The 21118-nt window shown below is 42.8% G+C and overlaps 1 protein-coding gene across 2 annotated transcripts in view; it reads right to left on the bottom strand.

The window, feature by feature from the left end:
* Slco3a1 (solute carrier organic anion transporter family member 3A1) overlaps nucleotides 1-21118 on the bottom strand; it is a 297126-nt gene that overhangs the window by 7609 nt on the left and 268399 nt on the right. The window contains exons 8-10 of one of the 2 annotated variants that reach the window (XM_026394053.2): nucleotides 17286-17461; nucleotides 12687-12751; nucleotides 1098-1340 (exon numbers count right to left, since the gene is read on the bottom strand). In XM_026394053.2, coding sequence (XP_026249838.1) covers nucleotides 1098-1340; nucleotides 12687-12751; nucleotides 17286-17461 — 484 coding nt within the window. Of the gene's footprint in view, nucleotides 1-91; nucleotides 1341-12686; nucleotides 12752-17285; nucleotides 17462-21118 lie in introns of those variants that run through there. The other variant, XM_026394052.2, reaches the window with a different exon arrangement.

The raw sequence follows: 21118 nt of genomic DNA, 5'->3' as shown, positions 1-21118 counted from the left end.
AGTTAAAAATAGTATTAGAGGATTATACATACAACAGTTTGAAATTCATATGCATTGTATTTTTTTTTTTTTTGAAAAAATGGCAAAATGTTTGGCAAATGTAAGCAAATGACTTGGACTGTGTTTGGGGCTCACCAGCTCTGAGCAGGTCAGTCATAGCCAGGCAAGGCCCACAGCTTCCTGAGGTCACTCTGTGGGGCAGGGGGGAGGTGGGCATCACCGCAGGGAGGTGTTGCCAGGGGAAGGGGAGGTGCTGGCCTCCCACCCGGCTCCCCCTTGGACCCTCAGTCTTGAACATGGAAGTGGAGCTGGTGAGAGGTGCCAATTACACACTCCAGCATGGATCACCCATTAGCATCGCTGAGAGAACTCTGGGGCCTTGAACCACATGCAGACTGGGTGAATCGTCTACACAGTGACCCATATTGCAAAAGTTAGAGAGGGGCAGGGCTTCTACCCCTCAGACTTGTGCACCTCCCCACCCCCACCAGGAGGGAGAGGGTGGCACTGGGTATGTCACTAGTGCTTAATCTGGCAATGTTCTCAACTTGAACTTGGGTTGTTTGTTTGTTTGCTTTTTAGTAGACTTTTGTTTTTATGTGATTTTTGTTTTGTATGTGTGTACATATCCAGAAATGTCCATCCTCCAAGCTGGCCACCACTGTTCCCTGAATTTGGCAGTGCCTGTTGCTTGCAGCTGTCGGCATCCTGAAAACCATGAGGTGCCTTCAAAGTAGACTGTGAGCCCCAGCAGTGCGAGCGTCCTCCAGGACAATCCCATTCTCTCCTTATTCTGAATCCTGTCTGGCTCTGATTTTTGAGAAAAAGGACAAAGGTTGTGTGTGTGTGTGTGTGTGTGTATGTGTGTTTTGAATTTTTTTTTTGAAACCTTTTTTTTCTGTTTTCTTAAGAAAAATGACCCTTTGATTACTAACGCGGAGTTCAGCCCTCCTTTAGTCACTATAAAACGGATTCCATGTTTTCACACCACTCATGGTCTTCCAGGTTGTAGATAAATTTTGTCCTATGTGTCTGGTGTGCAGGCACAGGGTCCCTCCCCAGATTGTCTAGGGTCAGAGTAGAGGCAAAGAACTCACTGGTGCTCAGCCCGCCCTCGTGGTTTTTGATGTAGCGTTTATAGTTTTTCCTCAGGCACTGCCACGTGGTGGTGTAGAGGATGAAGGCGAAGGACTTGAGGGCGATGGCGATGCTGACGTACAGGTATCTGTAGACCACGTTGTCATAGAGGACGCAGGCGCCTTGCTCCCCACAGAACGTGCTCCAGAACAGGCAGGTGGAGTCGATGCCGGCCCCAAAGATGAGCGGTGGGGGGATGAAGCCTGTGGGAGGGAAGAGGCTGTTGAAGGTTCTGGCTGTGGCTCCCTGTTCCCAGCTGTCTCCTTATAGGCACTGGGAGAGCCTGCTGAACCCAGGGGCTCTATAGCTGGTGGTTCAAACACCAGAGAGCCGAACTGCAGGAACTCAAATCCCATCTCTGCCTGCTGCCCAGACAAGTTATTAAAGCCCTCTGTCCCCGTTTCCCTTATTGCAAAATGGAGATAATAATAGTCTTTATCAGGGTGGTGTGAAGTCTGTTACTAAACGGGTAGTTTTTAGAATGGTGTGTGCTACGCCGTGGTGATATACAGAGTCTGAGAAGGAATAAGCCTTTCCTGAAGGAAAACATGCTTAGTGTCAGTCACTCTGCAAAGCAGCATGGAACTGTGCACACGGTTCTCTTGCATGGGGCCTGTGGGGCTGTGTGTGTTCCTAGTAGAGGAGCCAGGGATCAAAAGGGACCAGAAGTTGAACATGAAGTGTGTGTTTAGGTATAAGATGGAAATATGTGCATTTATACTGGCAACTTCCCTTCTACCAGATATTACATTTTGAGAAGACTTTTCATTGTGAGCCAGAAAGCAGTTTGAAAACCTCCCAAGAGAACATTTCAGACACCTATAACCAGTCGCCAGAAATGTCAAATGAGAGGAGAATGTTCACCATCCTTCATTCAGTTCCATAATACTCTATTTGAAGGATATGGGTCCTAACTGCACATTAGGATCATCTGGGATGTTCCATGCCAGAACAATGAAATCCAAGTGCCTGGGGTGCAATCAGACAGCATTTTGAAAATAAAAATTTCCCGGTAACTCTGACCAGTTTAGGAGGGTGGGAGGGTTGGGGAGTCCCTCTGTACTACGGGTAACTAATGGATGAGTCATTAATACCAATTAATTGTTCCATAAATAAGTGTCTGAGACCAGAAGATATCAACACCTTTGGTGAGAGACCTCAGAAGTGAGACATCACTGGAACTAGGTGATGAGATCCCAGCTCTGGGATCCCATGGTCGGTATATTATGTTACCCAAATGCTCATGTATGAGACAATGCAAGAACATTCAGAGGTGAAGTGATTAGATTGTTTGTAACCTCATCAGTGGATTGAGCTACTGATATAGATTCACTGGGTGGTAACCTAGGTAAGCAGGTAGGGTGTGGCTTGATGAGGTGAGACACTGGGGGAAGGCTTTGTAAGCCTGCTTGCTGATCCCCATGTGCTGAGCTGCTTTCTTCTACCATGATGCTCTGACTCATCTAAGGCCCAAAGGTATAGAGCTGGCTAACCATGGACTGAACCTCTGGAACTGTGGGCCAAAATAAACTTTTTCTACTCGGTGTTGTTTTTGTCGGGAATTTTGGTCACAGCAAAAAAAAAAAAAAAAAAAAAAAAAAAAAAAAAAAAAAAATTCTAACCAGGATCTGGAATGTTCTTCTAGGGCCAACCCCAGAATGACTGAGTTTCATTTTGAAGGACGGTCCCTCTGAGAGCTGCATAAGATGTAGTGCCTAAGTCTAGAAAAATGTGTCTACTTATAAAATCAAGCACATGTTTTGGGAGTTCACAGGCCTCTGAAGTTGATGGCCAGAATACTTGCAGGCAATATGACACTTCGCCCCTCAGAGGGGGTTTAGCAGAGGGAAAAGCTGAAGGGGTGGGCAGCATGGTACTTGGTTCCTGGGGAGGGTCTGTACTATCCTCTCAGTGCTAGTGAGTTTGGTAAAGCCCAGCTCCCTCAATACTTCTCCTTAAAACTCTCCAATTCTGTCTCTTGTTACCCCAAAGAGAGCCCTGCCCGCCTCCCCCAGCCCCAAGAATAATTCTCATTGAAACCTCATTAAACTTGCTAAGCAGCTTGATCTAATAAATAAGCTCTTAAATTCAAAATCCCTCACAACCTGCTCCCTCCTCCCAGCTCACTGGAGGTTTGCAACCTTCCCCACACTCCTGGTGTGTCCTCACTAACCCCGCCCCCTTCCAGTGGATGCCTTTCTTCCTTCTCTGAAAGACAGCCAAGTGGAGGAAGTGCTATGGCAACTGCATAATGGAGACTAAGCCACCCGCCACATCATTTAGGTAAAGCACTGGAGATGTGGAGCCAAAGTAAATTATGGATAAATCTGCGGATAAATGGGACTAATTTGGCCTGTTCCTGAGGCACAGTGGGACAATGCAAATCCATTCACTGTTCCATTTCTCTGGGCTTTATTTGGTTATGATCAGCTTCCAAATGTTCCTTCCTCTTCTTCCTTTTGCTTCTTGTGACCTTTCTTGAGGTCATTTCCCCTTGTCCCAGCCCCCCATCACTGTGAGTGATGGTAATATGGAGAAGACACCGCTGGTGGAAGCTCTGATCTGGGAAGGGACTCCTGAACACAAATTGGGATTTGGCAAATCAGGTCATACTTAAAGCACATCAAGGGTAATTTTGAATACAAAAGAGCTATTTGTTGAAACTGGTTTAAATGAAAATATCCCTCTAAAATGCCAAAATGTAACGCCTTCACATACCTGTACCTAAGTGGGAATTCTTACGATATGCAGTTATCTTGAAAGTAGGGCATACCTGAATGTGCTAAAGAGATCAGTTTTATCCTTCCTGTTCCTTGTCAATGACAATGCCCTGGAAAAAGCCTTCAAAGAGTTAGAAAGCTAAGTGCCCATAAGATTTTCATGGTATGCTCAATATTTTGAAGAGTATTTGTGGTGTAGACTTATGGAACCAAAAAGGCTAGGGCAAGTTGATCTCTCAGTGCCTCAGCTTCTTCACCTTTAAAATGGAGCTAAGTCCACCTGCTTGTTCAGGATTAAGGAAAATACTGCCCAAATGAGGTATCTGAGCATTTTGCAAGGGCCCAGCCCTTCCCTACTTGTTTGAGACAGAGGGTTTAGGGTGATATATTAGAATAATCTTCAGGTTGAGTACCTGGAGACTTTCCTTCATGAGATTCCTTTTATATTTCTGAATACAGAGAGGATTGGTGTTCTTTTCCTCCATATTCATCTTTTCCTTTTTATTGACTTACATTTTTTTTTCCCAAAGGGGAATTCTAGCTCTCAGGCCTTAAACTCCAAGTATGCAGAGAATACCAAAGATGAGGATCTGACTGGATCTTTTCCATTATAGGCCTTTGCCATTCACTCACCTGATTAGTCACAGAAGGGAGTCCTTACCCTTGCAACTAATTTTCACACCTAGCCATTCATCCTTCCTTATTTTTCAGTGGGACTAAAAAGCCAAGAAGTCTCTGCAAGCAGTTGGTTCCCCTAGACCGATGGGAGACTTCTACAATAGGATGACTGTAATACCTAGTCAATTAACTAACCCCCACAGCAGCACTGTATAGTATACTCTCCTATGCCGTAACCCCTTTATTTTACATACAAAGAACCTGAGAATGGGAGATATTTGTCCTGATCCAATAGTTCAAAACCCCAAACCCAGTAATTTCTCTTTCTTCTAATTCACAGTCTGTAGATTTGAGATGATTTTAGAGCTCTTATTGGGGATTTCCAGGGCTACCGAGAACATTTTATTCACCTTTCTGCTCAGCTTATAGAAGCAAGCTGGTTTTGAAGAGAGGGAAGCACACAGGGGGTTCTGATCTGTGCAAAGTGTGGAGCCCTCCCTGTTCCAGGGTGGTTAGTGCAGAGAGAAGGTTGGCGCCTTATTTTGTAAACAAGCTCTCAGAGTATTTGGCAGAATGCCTCCAGCAGTAGTGGCAGATATGATACATGTCAGCAGGAAGAGTTGTCAGTTGTTCTTACCACCTCTTTTTCAGCCAGGAGCTTACATCTGGAGGTGGTTTCACGGGGGAGGGAAGGGAAGGGGAGCCAGAGAGAGCTGATTTTAGATCGACTCTGCCTCTTGGAAGCCGTGCAACTCTGGGCAAGTTATACAAATTTACTGAACCTCTGGTTTGCTGTTCATAAAATGGGCATAATTATATTCTTTTGCAGAGTTTTTGCCAGGATTAAATGAGACACCATTTGTGGAGGGTTCTCAAAAAAAACTGGGTTTCCTTCCTGTTTCTTAGGACAAAAATATCCAAATCTTAAACTATATAGGTGCAAATCTGCGGCAGAAAACCCTTCAAGCTAAGTTTCTGTAAAACCCTAACTTGCAAGAATAATCCACATCCTCAGTCAATTTTGGAGCATTATCAGGTGCCTTTAGAAGGAAGACCTAGTGTCTCTTTGTGTGTTGAATGAGGAATGAGGTGATGATGGTGTAGAATTAGGGTAGAAATTGTACATTTTGGAGGAATGTTCACCTCTCTGGACTCTGACAGAGCAGTTCTCCCCTCATTGATAGGGAACAGACAACCCTTTGATAGGTCAATGAAGGTGACTTAGGAACAAAGCATCTAGCAGCCCCACGCAAAAGAAACACCAATCAGGTGCTGAGGGAACCGCCTGTCAATCGGTGGGGTCTCCTGGCCAATCCTGGATCTCAGCCAGTTCCTTGGACCAACTCCAGTGGGACAAGGGACTCTAAAAATCCCTTTTCCTGTCCCAAGCCCTCCCTTCCTACCCTAAGCCCCATAAAACTCCAATTCAGTCCAGCCCCCACGAGGTTTCTCCTATCTGCTCTGTTGGTCTGATTGAGATTCCACTCCAGGTGGAACTATATAAAGCCAAGCCTCCTTCAGTGGCCTTTTAAAATTTGCCTCCTTTTTGGTTCTGGCCATTGCCTGACCTTACACCCTGGAATTAAGGGAATAATTCTATAAACCGGGCCCAGGGTGCTGACCCCACATGCTTTCTGTCAAAGCAATTTATCTGCAACCCTGTCTGATTTAAGTCAATAAGATATGTTATATTCCTCAGCAAACAACCTGTTATTTGCAGGAGAAACATAGACCTGAAATGCTGATAAGAACACAAGTTACCTTAGCAGGGAAGGGCAGGCACTTTTGTGACCTTTACATGGACCAGAGATAAGGATATTTCCATAAAATCTGAAAGAACAGGTTCCAATTAGAACTGGTCAGCATGGGCCAAAGTGACTTGCAGTTGTCATATGCCATGGGGACTTGAAAGTCAATGCTGTCCTGCTGTCAGTCAAAAGTTGAGAGGTGGACCTTGGCAGGACTCTCTGGTAACTTTCCTGGGATCTCCAGTAGGGCAGGAGGGACACACTGTCCTTTTCCTGAGAGGACTCACTCTCTGTTGAGAATGTCCCCTTCTCCCTTCCCCTCTAATAAACTGGAATGATCACAAGAACCAGTAGAAAGGACAGCCATGGCTGCTTCAGCTCCACGGGGACTCTTGCCTGTACCATCACATTCTCTTGCTGGGCAGGGACTTGTGGACAAAGCCCACAGCCACCAGGTCCCCATCTTGGGGGCATGGTGTGGTGGGAGGATATGTGTAGGCTCACTGCTGTTCCTTGCTATTATGGAGAATATTAAAAGGATTAAATCTTACTTCCTATTACACTCTGGCTCAAATTATAGCTATATATATATTTCAATGCAAAAATTGCAGCACTGTTTAAAGAAATTGTCTCTGTTTTTCCAGAAATCTATTAACAGAGATTAAACATCTGGGCCCCATAGCTTGGCTGTTTAATTCACTCTCAAGGTTGAAAAGGCAGGGCCCTATTTATATTCTTTGGTCTACACTTAAAAGGTGAACTGAAAGGCTTTTGTAAGGGAAATAAATCCACCCTTTATAGGACAAAGGGAAGCTGCAAATGACTGCCATTTACATTTAAAAAGATAACCATTCCTCTCCAGCTTACCTGCCAAGACTTGAATTCCGCCATGGAATCTACTTAACCCAGTGGAATTACTCTTACATCCAGTACCAGCCAGAGAGGAATATGGAAAGGTGTATTCTCCTTAAAAGATGGATGAGTTTCTCTGCTTCAGCAATGTCAAGAAAGAGATCGGACTGTTGACATCAGCAAGCATCTTCCAGGGACACCTGACATTCACTTTTCTTAAATTGGCAAAGTCAGGATTTGCTGTGTGTTCTAATTTCATTCCTGGGACCCTTGTTAAAGCCACTTAAAATGCCTGCCCAAAGCCACCTAGATAGTAATGGCATAGGGGTCGCTATGTGAGGCCAGAGCAGCAGGAAGCGCCGAGAGCCTGGTGCCTACCGAATGTTTGCAGATTAAACAGATCAGTGCATGGTGAATGGTGAATGAAAGGGGGCTTCCGTGCATGCCAACAATGTGTCCTGCTCCCCCTCACCTGGGATTCCTGGGTGAGCCATGCTTTCCTGCTTTCAAAGGAACATTTAAATGTGCTCAGTTCTCCACTGTTTTCTCTATTCACATAGGAGCTCAACAAAGGTTTGCATGACAGCAGGAGTTTCCAAGACACACTTCCCCAGGGTAATTCGTGAATGTGGACAAAACCCCTGGACAATCTGCTCAGGAATGATCCCTTCATATGGAGTTGCACCTCATGGGTGACCTTCCCAGTGCTGTTTGCAGGCATTGGCGGATAGAGGCTGTGTGGTGAGTCCCGCCAGTTCTTCTCAAAACCCTGGAGAGGCTTGATTAACTGCATCTGTTATCTCGGTCTATTAAAGACTTCCCCATAGACCCACTGGCAGGGCTCAAAACCTCAGCTTCATCTGAGCCTCTGCAGCAGCTTTTTTTGCTAAGATCTCATGGGGACAGAGGGAGGAGGTTCAAGAGCTGCTGTCTCACTCTATGGCTCTCACTGGTCTCTGTCTTTCCATCCCCCTGCTCTAGCCTTGATCAGCATCTTCTTACCTCAGTGCTTCTGATTAGTTGTCCTGGATCCTGCCAAACCACCTACTCTCAGGCTGATGTCCCTAAATCAGAATTCCAAGTGCATATCCAGTCTTCCATCAGAGACCCTCCTTTGTGCCACCCTGGTAACTACTTGGCTGAGTAAAATCTTTTCCTTTGAAACTCGGGGTTCTCTAACTTTTCCAAACTTATGTCTTCCCTATCCCTACTTCATTGGCCTACCTGAGGCCCTCACGGAAGGATGCTGCTCCTGCTTATTTTCACTACCCTGGCAGCACCTTGGATCTTAGTGAATGTTTCCATTAAATTGACTTGATGACTTGATGTGACAGCCATGACAAGGAGCAAGTCCCCCCTGCAGCCCACTCCCAGTGCTGGGGATAAATGCAGGCAAGCACTCTGAGCTACATCCCCAGCGCCAAGAACAAGATTCTTAAGCACATCTCTGAGCAAATGGCTGGACCACAACCCTCAAAGCAGAGACCAGGCTGTTTGCAACAGGATGGTAAAGGAGGGCCACAACTACTGCAGGATTCTGCTGAGTGGATTATTTTTCTTTTTTTTTCTTCTGAATTTACTGTAATTTCTCCAGCTCAGTGGCCTCCTCCCCTATACCAAACTTGTCCAAGCACATGGAATTCTACATTTTGGACTTTAACAACTTGCCCTTTTCTTGACTCCAGGCTATTTACCCCTGTTCCTCTTTGGATTGCCATGCCCTGGGCTTTGGCATCTCTCAGAAGTGCTCTACCTTTTTAATCTCAAAGCCAGACATCAAAGATTTGGCCACAGCTTCCAGTTCTTTTTCCATTATTCACTAGGACTGGCTAATGCAGTTCATTTCTTTCTTTGTCCTTCCTACTTCGACCTGTCTTTACCTCTTCCTGAATCAGCCCAGTATCATGGTCAGTCACTTCAGCCTCAGTTTGATTATCATGCTTGATTTCTTTGCTCCGTTGATATCACCTCTACTTCAGGGCTACTGGGGAAATTCTCAGTGCACACCGACCAATGCTACTATAGTTTCTGCCCTTTCTATCAACTCATTTCTAAGGGGAAACCAATGTCACCTTCACTTCTAGGTCCTGTCCTCTTTCATTATGATAACCACGGCCAAGTGTCTGGCATTGCTGACCCCTCTTCCACCCTGACCCACTGAGGGTGGTATGTCAGTACCTGTATACATGATAGCCACTGGAAACATGTGGTTACTTAAATGAAAAATAAATAAAAATCAGTACATCTGGCTCACAGAAGCCATTCTTCAGTTACTCAATAACCACATGTGGCTAGAAAGTTATATTAGACAGTGCTGGTCACTCCCAAATTGCTCCTCATCTTTCTGTCTCAATAAATCCCCATTCACAGCATCATCTAAGCCATTTCTTAGGACTTGTCACTGTGGGTGCCTCTCTCCCACATACTCAGTTCTTACATTTGGAATTCAAGGGAGATTGGTTCCAAAGCCCCCAGGGATAGCAAAATCTGTAGATTCTCAAGTCCCTTATATAAATGGCCTAGTATTTAAATAAAGCCTGTATACATCCTCCTGCATACTGTAAATTACCTCTGGATTACCTATAATACCTGACACAATGTTAATGCTATGCCGATAGTTGTTGTTCTGTATTGCTTAGGGGAAAATGATCTATATGCACATGTTTGGGACAGATTTAATTTCTTTAAAAAGCTTATAGTGACTGAACATGGAACTTGCAGATATGGAGGGTCAACTGTACTTCTGTTCAGAGAATAAGCCTCATTAATATTTCTCAACGCCACCTACCTTTCCCCACAAGCCTCCCTCAGCTAGTCTATTACACCAGCACCTGATTACTTAGTCCCCACTTGGCCTTTCTCATCAAGTTTTAATTCACCACCATCTCCAATCTCTGTCCCCAACATTGGGCTTTCTTCAGCCTCCAAACATGCCATATCCTTGCTCACCCCCAGGGCCTTCATTGAAAGCACTCTCTCCCCCTACCAGCTCATTTGCGTAACTTTTAGGGGTGGCATCACATCCTTTCCAAATGAAGGATGCATCCCAAGGCAAAGTTATGTGGCCTGCATTCCAAGGCAAAGTTATGTGGCCTTTCCATGTGTGCCTGTCGTGTCAGTGCCAACTCCATCATGGATCTTGTCACTTCTGACTGTGATGTCCCCACTGTATCCCCGTTACCCATGAGGGGCCAGCATAAAGGTTGGCAATGGCATGGAATCTGATTTATTCCATGGGCCTTTCATTAATAATAATGGTGGTTAATCTTATTGGGTGCTACAAGAAATGAAATTAGGCCAAATGCCAAGACTTCTTGGCTAAGCCACTTTTAATTAAAGATGAAACTGTGTCATATCCTTTTGAAGCAGGGTTTTCCAAACTGATTTGTGACCCATAATGAGCAATAAAATCAATATAGTGGGTCATGACCAACATTTTAAAAGTGTGGACTAGAATAGAAAATATCAGAATGTGTCTTACATATTGAAGGTATTTTTGATGTAATTTTTGTTCCAGATGCATCTATGCATATGTATGTGCGTACTGGGCCAATGTGCAAAACTTATCTTGGGATTATGGTTGCAGAAGTTGAAAAACCTTCTAGGTAATGCCTAGTTGATTATTCCTGGAGCAGATACACAAATGGTGAGACTGCTTTAGAGCAGCACAGGATGATCTTAACAGTACCACATTGTACACACCTAATCATTTTGAGTTTTGTCTTCACTTGTCATATGATTTTCATTAACTTTCATGCATTTTATTTTCATTTTGTGTTATCAAAATTATTCTGAAAGATATGTTGAGTCCTTAGTATCTACACACAGGGTAGGTTCCCCTTTTTCCTATCAGCCTGGGAGAGAGGACTCTTAAAGGCAAGGCTATGATCATTTACCTAGGGATGATCCAGGACCTTAGAATACAGTGTGTGCTCAATAAATATTAGTTTGTTGTTGAATGTCTGTAGAATGGTTTCACCATTTTCAGAAGTAAGGGTCTCTAACTTGCTGGTATTATATATCTATCATCATCTTGCCACCCACTCTTGTGGCTAGATAGGTAGGTAGATAAAAAAGAAAATCAGTAGAGCTTTGTGTCACGGTTGAGTTTTGCAAGTTACTTGAACTTCCCAGAAAAGGCCCGAATGTTTTAGTTTGAATCAGTGCTGAACTTTATCTGGGGTATCTTCTTCATACCTATAAGGTTTCTATTTTCCATGCAAAAGAAATAAGACAAAGATGACATTTTACAATGGTGGAGGAGTCTGAGGCCTTGTCTCAGGCATGCCAGAAATGATCATGACACTGGATTATTTGCTATAGACAAGAAAGGGAATGGAGGAGGTCCATATGCTATGTATTTGGCATTGACCAGGGAGGACTTTATATTTTTAATAGATTTAAGAATGATTTTTTTTTCTTCTTCCATATATCATATAGGAGTTAGTCTCATTATAAAAGCAATATATATTCGAAAATTTAAGACAAATTTAGAATATATATATATATATATATATATATTTACACAGAAGATACTGTTTTGATGTCTCATACTTTGTAGAGTGTGCATCACAGACCTCTTTTTATCCCTTCCATATATCATGTGCCCTTTTTAAGTCTATATATAGTTTTCTTTTCCGAATCTTAAAGGGGAACATGAATCCCACTGGGATTATAAACCAAAACTGGTTTTACTAATTCCCTGCTGTTGGACATTTAGGTTGCTGCCAACTTTCCTCTGTTACAAACATTTTTATACACATTTCTCTAGGTCTTTGTGCTAATCCACGACTGAACAGTTGGAATGAGGAATTTATCATTTACTCAGTACATTTCCCCTTCTCCCCTCAGTTGCCATTAAAGTTCATTTAAAAAGACTACTGCCCTATCATCAAGGAAAAAATAATTACCTCGATCTTGTTCTTGACAAAGGGATGTTTATAAAGCAACAGTGTGGTCTAACAAGATAAGGGCAGGCATAGCTGGGAAGTGGGTACTAGGCTGACTGGCCTAGCTTCCCCCAGCCGTGCATAGTTCTTTGGGTCAATCACAAGCTCTTGTCTTGTTCATTTGTATTGAGGGAGTTAGACTTGATATTTCTTCTATCCAGACCAAATCTTGGAACACAGACCCTATAGCTCCACAGTTGCATTTGCCTCATGCCAGAAACCCAAAGTAAATAAACCAAATCGGTTGGGGAACATTTAAAGGATGCAAAGTTTCCATATGCTAGGTGTTGGGGGGCTTTACTCTCTCCCCTGACTGGCAGCCCCATGAGTGAAGCATTTCACAAGTTGTTCATAAGCTGTTTAATGAGGGTGCCAATTTGTGACATCAAATCTTTCTCCCCTTTGGTGACATTGCTTTTCCTCCTCATGCCAACTAGAATTCAGGGTGGCATAAAGACAAGTTGGTAGACGTGGAAACTCTGACACCCAGGGATTGCCTAAATTTAAACTGGGAGCAAAAATTTCAGTTTCTTGTTTATTAATAATTAAACATTATAGAACTAAGGACAAACCCAGGAAATGGGGCAATTTCACTGATATTTACTCACCTGGTAATAAGCATCCAATTTGTTACTGAGGGAAGAGAGAGAGAGAATACATACCCAACAAACGGAGGAGGAGAAAAAGAACTCCTAGGGCGTAGGACTTGAGTTCAGGGCTGACTGTCCTACATAAAAAAGAGATGAAGAGGGAGAAAAACGTTCTTATCACTCCTCCTTAGTTACCAAGCCCACAGTCATTTGCTGCTGCTGCCCATCACACCCCTTCTTTAGACAATTACTAATCACTTTTTTTTAAAATTCCCTGTCTAAATTCTAAAAAATGACTGCAAGAGCTAAGTTTAGAAATTGAACAGTGTTTCTTTAATAATTGAGCTAATCTTATAATTTCCAAGGGCTGAATGTATGGTCATAAAATCTAAAATTAGAGAGATTTAACCTTTGTTGAGGGGAGAAGCAACTTGAGTTGATACAAGATACACATGTGGAAAACAACGGAGAAAAAATAATTCTTTATGCTTTACAAACCAGCTAGGACGATGGACACCTTTGTTATTCTATCAGACTAGAATATTTTGATATCCCGGATGGACCATTTGAGAAATAATGCATCTATATCACGTCCGTACCTTTTAACTTGGGAAGGACCTTCTAATAATCACCGTCCTGTTTTTTTTTTTTTTTTTAAATTGATTCAATCTTTCTGGCTTTGGTTTACCCAGAATAGTCCCTTTAAACAATCTTCTTACACATTTTCTAGAACATTCTCAGTAAAATATTTTAAGGAGATGAATGACGGTTGAGTTTTGGAAGTGATGACTGATTCTAGATAGATAGAACTACACAACCAATAACACAATCTCTTTTGTGTTCATTCAGTACATGCCTTCTCCCCACGAAGTCAAGGATGATTTGCATCTTGCTCATCACTGTGACCTCAGTCCTAGCTCTGTGTCTAGCACATGGCGTGTGCTGGGTGAGTATGTAAGTTGGTGGATGGCTTGCAGATGTCTTCAACTTATGACCTCAGGTAGCCCTACTATGGCTTGGTGGTCACCATCATGACTCTCTAGGGGATGGAGGGGGAAGCACATGATTTTGGCTCTTGAAGCATTTGGCTAGGCAGAGTCGTCCAGTGTGGACGGAAGACCCATGCAGTGCAAGGACAGCCTAATAGCTGGTTTTGTAGAAAATAAAGGTTAGGATGGGCTGGGGATGTGGCTCAAGCGGTAGCGCGCTCGCCTGGCATGCGTGCGGCCCGGGTTCGATCTTCAGCACCACATACCAACAAAGATGTTGTGTCCGCCAAAAACTGAAAAATAAATGTTAAAAATTCTCTCTTAAAAAAAAAAAAAAAAAAAAAAAAAGAAAATAAAGGTTAGGGACAAAGTTACCAACAGGCCATGCAGTACACAGGATGTTTAACTTGTCTATGGACTGAGTGGGTGTCATCCATTCAACAATCCAATAGCATCCATCTAATGACCTACCATTTGGGTTGGGCCTCAGATGTACATGTCTCTGGGTTCTTGGCATGATAGGCCCCGAAGTGACTATTAACCAAGGAAAACTACATGTGTGCTATAGACTGACTGTTTTTCCCCAATTCATTCTTTCAAACGTAATCCTCAAGGTTATAGTGGAGTCTTCAAGAGGTGATTAGTCCTGAGGGTGGAAACTTTATAAATGGGATTAATGCCCTTATAGAATAGATATCCCAGAGAGATCCCCTGTCCCTTTTGCCATGTTAGGACACAGAATTTGTCACCTGTGAACTAGGAAGTAGGTCCTTACCAGTTAATCTACTGGTGCCTTGATCTTGAACTCCCTAGTCCTCCATAACTGTGAGAAATAAGTTTCTATTGGTTATAAACTATCATACTCTCCAAGGTGTTTTGTTATAGAAACCTGGGAAAAACAAAGTGATTTTTATAATCTCTTCCCCCATTTCTAATATGTTCAGGGAAAACTAAAAATGTGTGATTGTTGGGGAAATACATACTTTTTTAAATTATAAAGAATATGGTATAGGTAAGTAATCCCAAGGCAGTGGGACATGAATTTCTGGCTGATTGAGGCAGACGGCCATACAGTGTCGATGAGGAGATCAGTGTCTCTCTGGACAGAACGCCTACTCTTTTAAATACGTTACAAAATCCAAGTTCCTCAACGTTATCGGGCTCCATGGCTACAGTCTTAGCTCGTTCATTTGAAGGTTTAACTTGAAAGACACATAAATAAAGGCAAATTCTCCTTATCAAGAAAACATGATGGTATAATGAGCTAGAATATTTATCACTTGAAATTTGATTTCCTTTTAGCTATCATGTCACTAGGAACAAAGTGAGCAAGGCGCTAAGATCTCTCTTCATATCCTGTTGGGAATCTGGTTCCCATAAGAAATCATTTCTCATGTATTTAGCTATAAAGAAATGGAGGGTTCAGTCTGTTATCGAAAGTTCCAGGCAAGCCCAGGCATGCAGCCTTAGTGTCACAACTTAATGGCTGCTTAACCACACTCTGGTACTTCTATCTATAAAGGGGGAATGCTAACAATACAATAAAACCAGAGTCCAGGGTTGGCACCAGTATGTGTCAGCTTTCTCCTTGCTCTGGGATGTTATGAGCACTGTTCTCATGGGTATGCTTCTGCCTGGCCTAAGAGCAAGCATTTTATTCTGGGCCAGGGTAAAGGCTAAGGCACATCTGGACTGCAGCCCCGACTGCCTGCCTGGAACATCTACAGTGGGAAAGTGATGGAATGAAAAACTACCTTGGCCTTTTAACATGCAGGACATGTGCCTCTAAGCATGGAGTTGAGAGGGGACAAGGCCCAGCCCAGGTCCTGGAGGACATCTGTTGTTGATCTGTTTAAAGGGAATCAGATACTTCCTGCAAAACTCCATGGGCTGTTCATCAAGTTGAAATTTGGAAGTGATTGAGATTTCAACAGACTCTCCCTGTTTGATCAGCAGTCACTACCACCTAGCACCAGAGGCTGGGTTTTTGCAGGAAGTCATAGAGAGACAAGGGACCAGCTACTGCTACTGGAAGTGGTAAGGGTCATTTTTTTCCTGCATTGTGTGTGGTGCCTTTTGTGTGTGAATATCACAATATAACATTATGAGAATTTCTAATGAAAAATAAACCACTCATAAGGCAGCCACCCTAAACCCATGCATGAGATCTGATGGGTTTTGCCCATATGCATATTATATATAATCATCTTCCATATAGAGTTTTAAATTCAATGGTTCATTTCATAAACACTTTTCACATTCTTAAGAATTTTCATTATTCTGTCGAGTTGCAGTACCATAATTTAACTCACTATTTCAATTCAGGTATTTCTGCTATTATAGTTAACGTTGTAATAAAAGTCTGTCTGTATTGAGCCTTTTTTTTGTAGAGAGGTATTTTCTTGAGATAAATGGTGAAGGATGGGGGTAGGGTTTCTGCATAAAAGGGTCTGAATATTTTTATGGCTTCTAACTCACATTGCCATATTATTTTTTTGAAAGGACTGATGCTTTTCAATGTCACCAGCAATATGTGATTTTACTAGTTTGGCCACAGCCTTGCAAAGCACTGGGTATGAATTTTTAAAATATATTTTTTTCAAGCTTAGGAAGTATAAAATGGCAATTTGCTATTGTACCCTTGATGCTTCTGCAGTCTTAAGGCCTTGCTAATGACCTTTTAGGTAACATAAGTACTTTGTATAAATCCTCTTCTATGAAAATTCATAACAAAGACCAAAAGATGTGGTAGGCAGCACAAGATGAATGGAGAAGCCAGGCAAATCAGTTGATGAGGTACATCGACTCAGGGTGCTTCCAAGTATTTCATTCTTTCTTTCTTTCGAGCTCTTGGGAAGGCATTGGTTTGCTTATATAGTTGTATCCCAAAAGGTGAGTGTTCAAGTGGCATCTTTTCCTCTGATTGAGGTGGATACTAGGGTTGGGTCAGTTCACTTCTAGATTCCACACACAAAGCTAGATGACTTTTCAAATGACAAATTCACTCAGAATATTGCTGAATGAGTCACCTTTGAAGCACTTCGTCTGCTCCCAGGATGGGTCCTGAGTGACAGAATTCTGGATGACTTAGTATGGTATAAAAACCTATTTGTACAAGAAAAGTGACTCCTTGCCTGTCATGAGCCCCCTGGCACAATTATCCCTCACGTCTTTATGGCATTTGAACACAGATGGTCTTGATGGGTCACACGCTGTTGCAGGAGGAAAGCTGGACCAGTGACCACCTCCCCCCATAACAGATTATAAAACAGTCTAGGGGAAGATGTCATGCCCAGGGGTGTATGGCTGATCCGTGGCAGGGCAGGGCTGAACATAGGGATTTGTTTAGTCTAACACCATTTTCCATTTACTCCAACACTACTCTCTGAACAGATCAATGCAGATTCCTTTTCAGGGTCACGTGCAGAAGCTCTTCCTGGGAAGACATGTGGTCTTCTCCATTGTGCCCTGCTGTCACTTCTTACTCTGACGTCCCTATTGATTGACTGATTGCAATTATTCCTATTGGCCTGTATTCCTTGCTGCAGCCCTATCTCATCTGGCTGTGAGACACATGTACATGAGTCCAAAAGTGTGACCCCCTCCGACCCCAGGTGCATGCCAGGTGGAGTGGGGATAGCCCATTAGCTCTCACATCCTCAGGGCTATTTCCACAGCTTACCTGATAAGGATGATGACTGAGGGTGTCTGGGCCATGGCACCAATCATGCTGCAGACGCACATCACACAGAGGAAGGTGAGGAAGGCCTCTTGGCACCCGGGACTGGGGCATTTTCCGGGAACCACAGTCGCATTCTCAGGGGGGATGGTGGTGAGGCACGCACAGCCTGTGAGATTCTGAAAAAGAAAGCATTTAGTGCCTTTTTTTTTTTTTTAACCTGGGGGGTATCTCCAGCTTCCGAATCCAAAGCCATCCATCAGCTAAAGCCGTCATGGCCTAATTATGCAGTCTGTGGCATTCCATTAATTAGGCCTGAATAAACGAGTCAGCTTTTTGAGGAGGCTGCAAAAACACATGCAAATAAAGGAATACTTATGGGGAGGAGAGTTGATTTTCCTGTCTCCGGTGTTTCATTTCCATTCTCAAGAATCCCTCAGTAAGCCGTACCATCGACGAACGTGTTCCCCCCAATACAATTAGAGAGGAAATTTCGTTTCCACAATATGATAAAACATTACCAAATTAACATTGTAATTACTTGCCAATTTGTCTTCTCTTTTATGCGGTTATAATTACACTGAAGTGTATTAAAAGAAGTAAATCAGGTAACCCACACATTGCTGCTGGTTCAGTGCCCAGTGTGGCACTTGGAACAAAGGATGTGCGCTGTCATGCACGAGAGGAGGGAGTTGATGGAAAAGTTCTCCGGTGGCTGAGAAAGCAAAGGGGGCTGAGAGATTCCAGGCAGCTTAGAGAGGCTCGTGGGGAGCAGAGCAGAAGCCCAATGAGATACATTTATTAATATATGATCAGAGAGAAGAAAGAAAAGCAACCGCATTCCATTTGATCTTCCTGGTGATGCTGGCCCAGCCGCCCTGTTCCCAGCACAGCCCTTGCTCATGCTCTCTTGCTCACTCGAGGAATTTCTGATGGCAAAGGGAGGAGCAAGGGCTGCAAGAGGCCAAGCTGAGTGCCAAGCCAATTAAAGTTCAATAATAATAGTGCAGAGGCCTTTAATGAATACGGAGTGAAAACAGTCATAAATGATTCATGGATTCCCTTCCCAGGACTGATCGGTCTTCCAAACACATGCCCAGGTAAATCCTCCTGAGGGTCAAACAAACCCTCTCTGGCTTTTATGGTTCTCCTCCTCTGCTCTTCTCCCCTGCACCCATCCCTCCTCTCTTTCTAACCCCCTTCTTTCCACAAGATAACATGCAGAGAAAGTTTTTATTTTTTTTAATCCCATGAAGCTATATGTGATGACTTCGGGGGTACCTATTCCCATCCCTATCTGCCTGCACCCCACATGGGGACTTTTATCTGCAGGGTAGAAATGGGGGAAGGCTTTGTGTGCTGGGGCTGCATCCTTTCTCCTAAGTGGTCTACCAGAGCAGGCATCTTTGTGTAGCTGGTCCTATCTACAGACCTGAAGAATTTATGGTGATTCCCAGGTGCTGAAGTCTTGCCCCTCTCCCTCTTTGCCTAGAGACTTCCTAGATATTTTACAAAACCCAGTGCAGATACTACCTCTCTTTGAGAGGTCTCCTCTGGCTGAGCAGCTCCCTCCCCTTTGCATGGGACTTTCTGAGCCCAGCCCAGCCCTCTTTGTCCATCCCTAAGTATAGAGGCCTTTACCTGCCTCCCAGAGGAAATGAGAACTATGGGACAAGGAACTCCTCAGACAAGTCCCCTGTGCTTTTCAAGATTCTTTCCCCAGCTCAGTGCTGAGAAGTAGTAGAAAAAGCTCAGTAGATAGTTTTAGGATACACATGTTAGAGGAAAGACTATCAGTTTTTCTCTTAAGATCAAGAACAAGATAAGGATATCCACTCTCAGCACTCTTACTCAATATGTCCTGGAAATTTGAGCCAGAGCAAGAGAGAAATAAAAAGAATATAAATAGGAAAGGAGGAAGTCAAATTATCCCTGTTTGCTACTGCTATGATTCTATACTTAGAAAACTCTAAAGATTCCACCAAAAGACTCAAAATTGGTAAATTTAGTAAACAGTAATATCCAATGTCAACTACCATGCCCAGCATGGTAGCACACACCCAGAATCCCAGGGATTTGGGAAGCTGGGGCAGAAGCATTCAACTTCAGGGTCAGCCTCTGAAACTTAGAACCTGTCTCTATATAAAAAATAGAAAAGGGATGGGAATGTGTTTCCATGGTAAATTCTCCCCCTGGTTCCATCCCCAGTACCATTAAAAAAAATTCAGGAGTTTTTCTGCTCACCAATAATGAATTTGCTGAGAAAGTAATCAGGAAAGCAATCCCATTCACAATAGTCTCAAAAAAAAAAAAAAAAAAAAAAGCGCAAAGACCTCTATCTACAATGACAATCACAAGAAACCAAAGACACTATAAGGTGAAAGACCTCCCATGTTCATAGAGTGGAAGAATTAATATTGTTAAAATGGCCTTTCAGGGCTGGGGCTGTGGCTCAGTGGTAGAGTGCTTGCCTTCAAGTGTGAGGCACTGGGTTCCATCTTCAACACCACATAAAAATAAAGATATTGTGTCTACCTACAATTAAAAAATATTTTTAAAACATGGCACTTTACCCCAAGCAATCTATAGATTCAATGCAATTCCCATCAAAATACCAATGATTTTTTTTTTTTTTTTTACAGAATGAGAAAAAAATCCTATGGTTTATGCGGAAGGACAAGACTCTGAATAGCTACAGCAACATGGAACAAAAAGAGCAATCCTATAGCCATCACAGCATCTGATTTCAAATCTACAGCAGAGCTATGGTAACCAAAACGGCATGGTATCAGCACACAGACCAACAGAACCAAATAGAGTACCCAGAATAAGTCCACGCATCTATAGCCAATTGATTCCTGACCAAGGTGCCAAAAACACAAATCAAAGCGAAGACAGCTTACTAAATGGTGCTGGAAAAACTGGATATCCACATGCGGAGGATTGAAACTTAACCTCTATCTCTCACCCCATTCAAAAAATCAACTCAAAAAATGGATCTAAGACCTGAAACTTTGAAACTACCTGAAGAAAATGGGGGAAACACTTCAAGATATTGGCAGAGGCAACAATATCCTGAATAGTACTCCAGAAGCTAAGGAAACAAAAGCAAGAATCCATGAAGGTATTAAATGGATTCTATGAAGCAAACAAGCAACAGAATGAAGACACAACTACAGAATGGGAGAAAATCTTTGCCAGTGATTCATCTGACAGAAGATGGATATTGAGAATCTATAAAAGAACTCCAAAAACTTAACATCAAAGGAACAAGTAATGCAATCAGAAATGGGCAAAAGATCTAAACAGACACTTCTCAAAAGAAATACAAATGGCCAATAAATTTATGAGAAAATGCTTTATATCAGTAGCCAGGAAACTGCAAATAAAAAATACACTGAGGCTCTATTTCATTCCTCACCCTAGTCAAAATAAATTTTATATATAATCTTTGCTGGCAAAGATGTAGAGAGAGAAAGAAATCCTTAGACACTGTTGGTAGGGACATAAATTAATATGGCCACTATGGAAAACAGTATGAAGGGTCCTCAAAAAATGAAAAGTAGAATTACCCTATGATCCATCTATACCATTTTTGGATATGCACAGTAAGGAAGTGAAGTCAGCATACAAAAGAGACAACAGCATACCCATGTTTATCGCAAGCATTATTCACAACAGCTAGGACATGGAATCAGCCCATCAACAGGTAACTGGATTAAAAAAACAACAGGTGAATGTATATATACTCATTGAAATATTACTCAGCCATAAAGAAAAATGGAAGCATGTTACTTGCAGTGAAGGGGATGGAACCAGAGGAAGAAATAAGTGAA

The sequence above is a fragment of the Urocitellus parryii genome, chromosome 6, assembly GCF_045843805.1.
Source record: "Urocitellus parryii isolate mUroPar1 chromosome 6, mUroPar1.hap1, whole genome shotgun sequence".
Lineage (NCBI taxonomy): Eukaryota > Metazoa > Chordata > Mammalia > Rodentia > Sciuridae > Urocitellus > Urocitellus parryii.
Note: the sequence above shows the minus strand (reverse complement) of the source record. Positions and strands in the feature narration are given on the sequence as shown.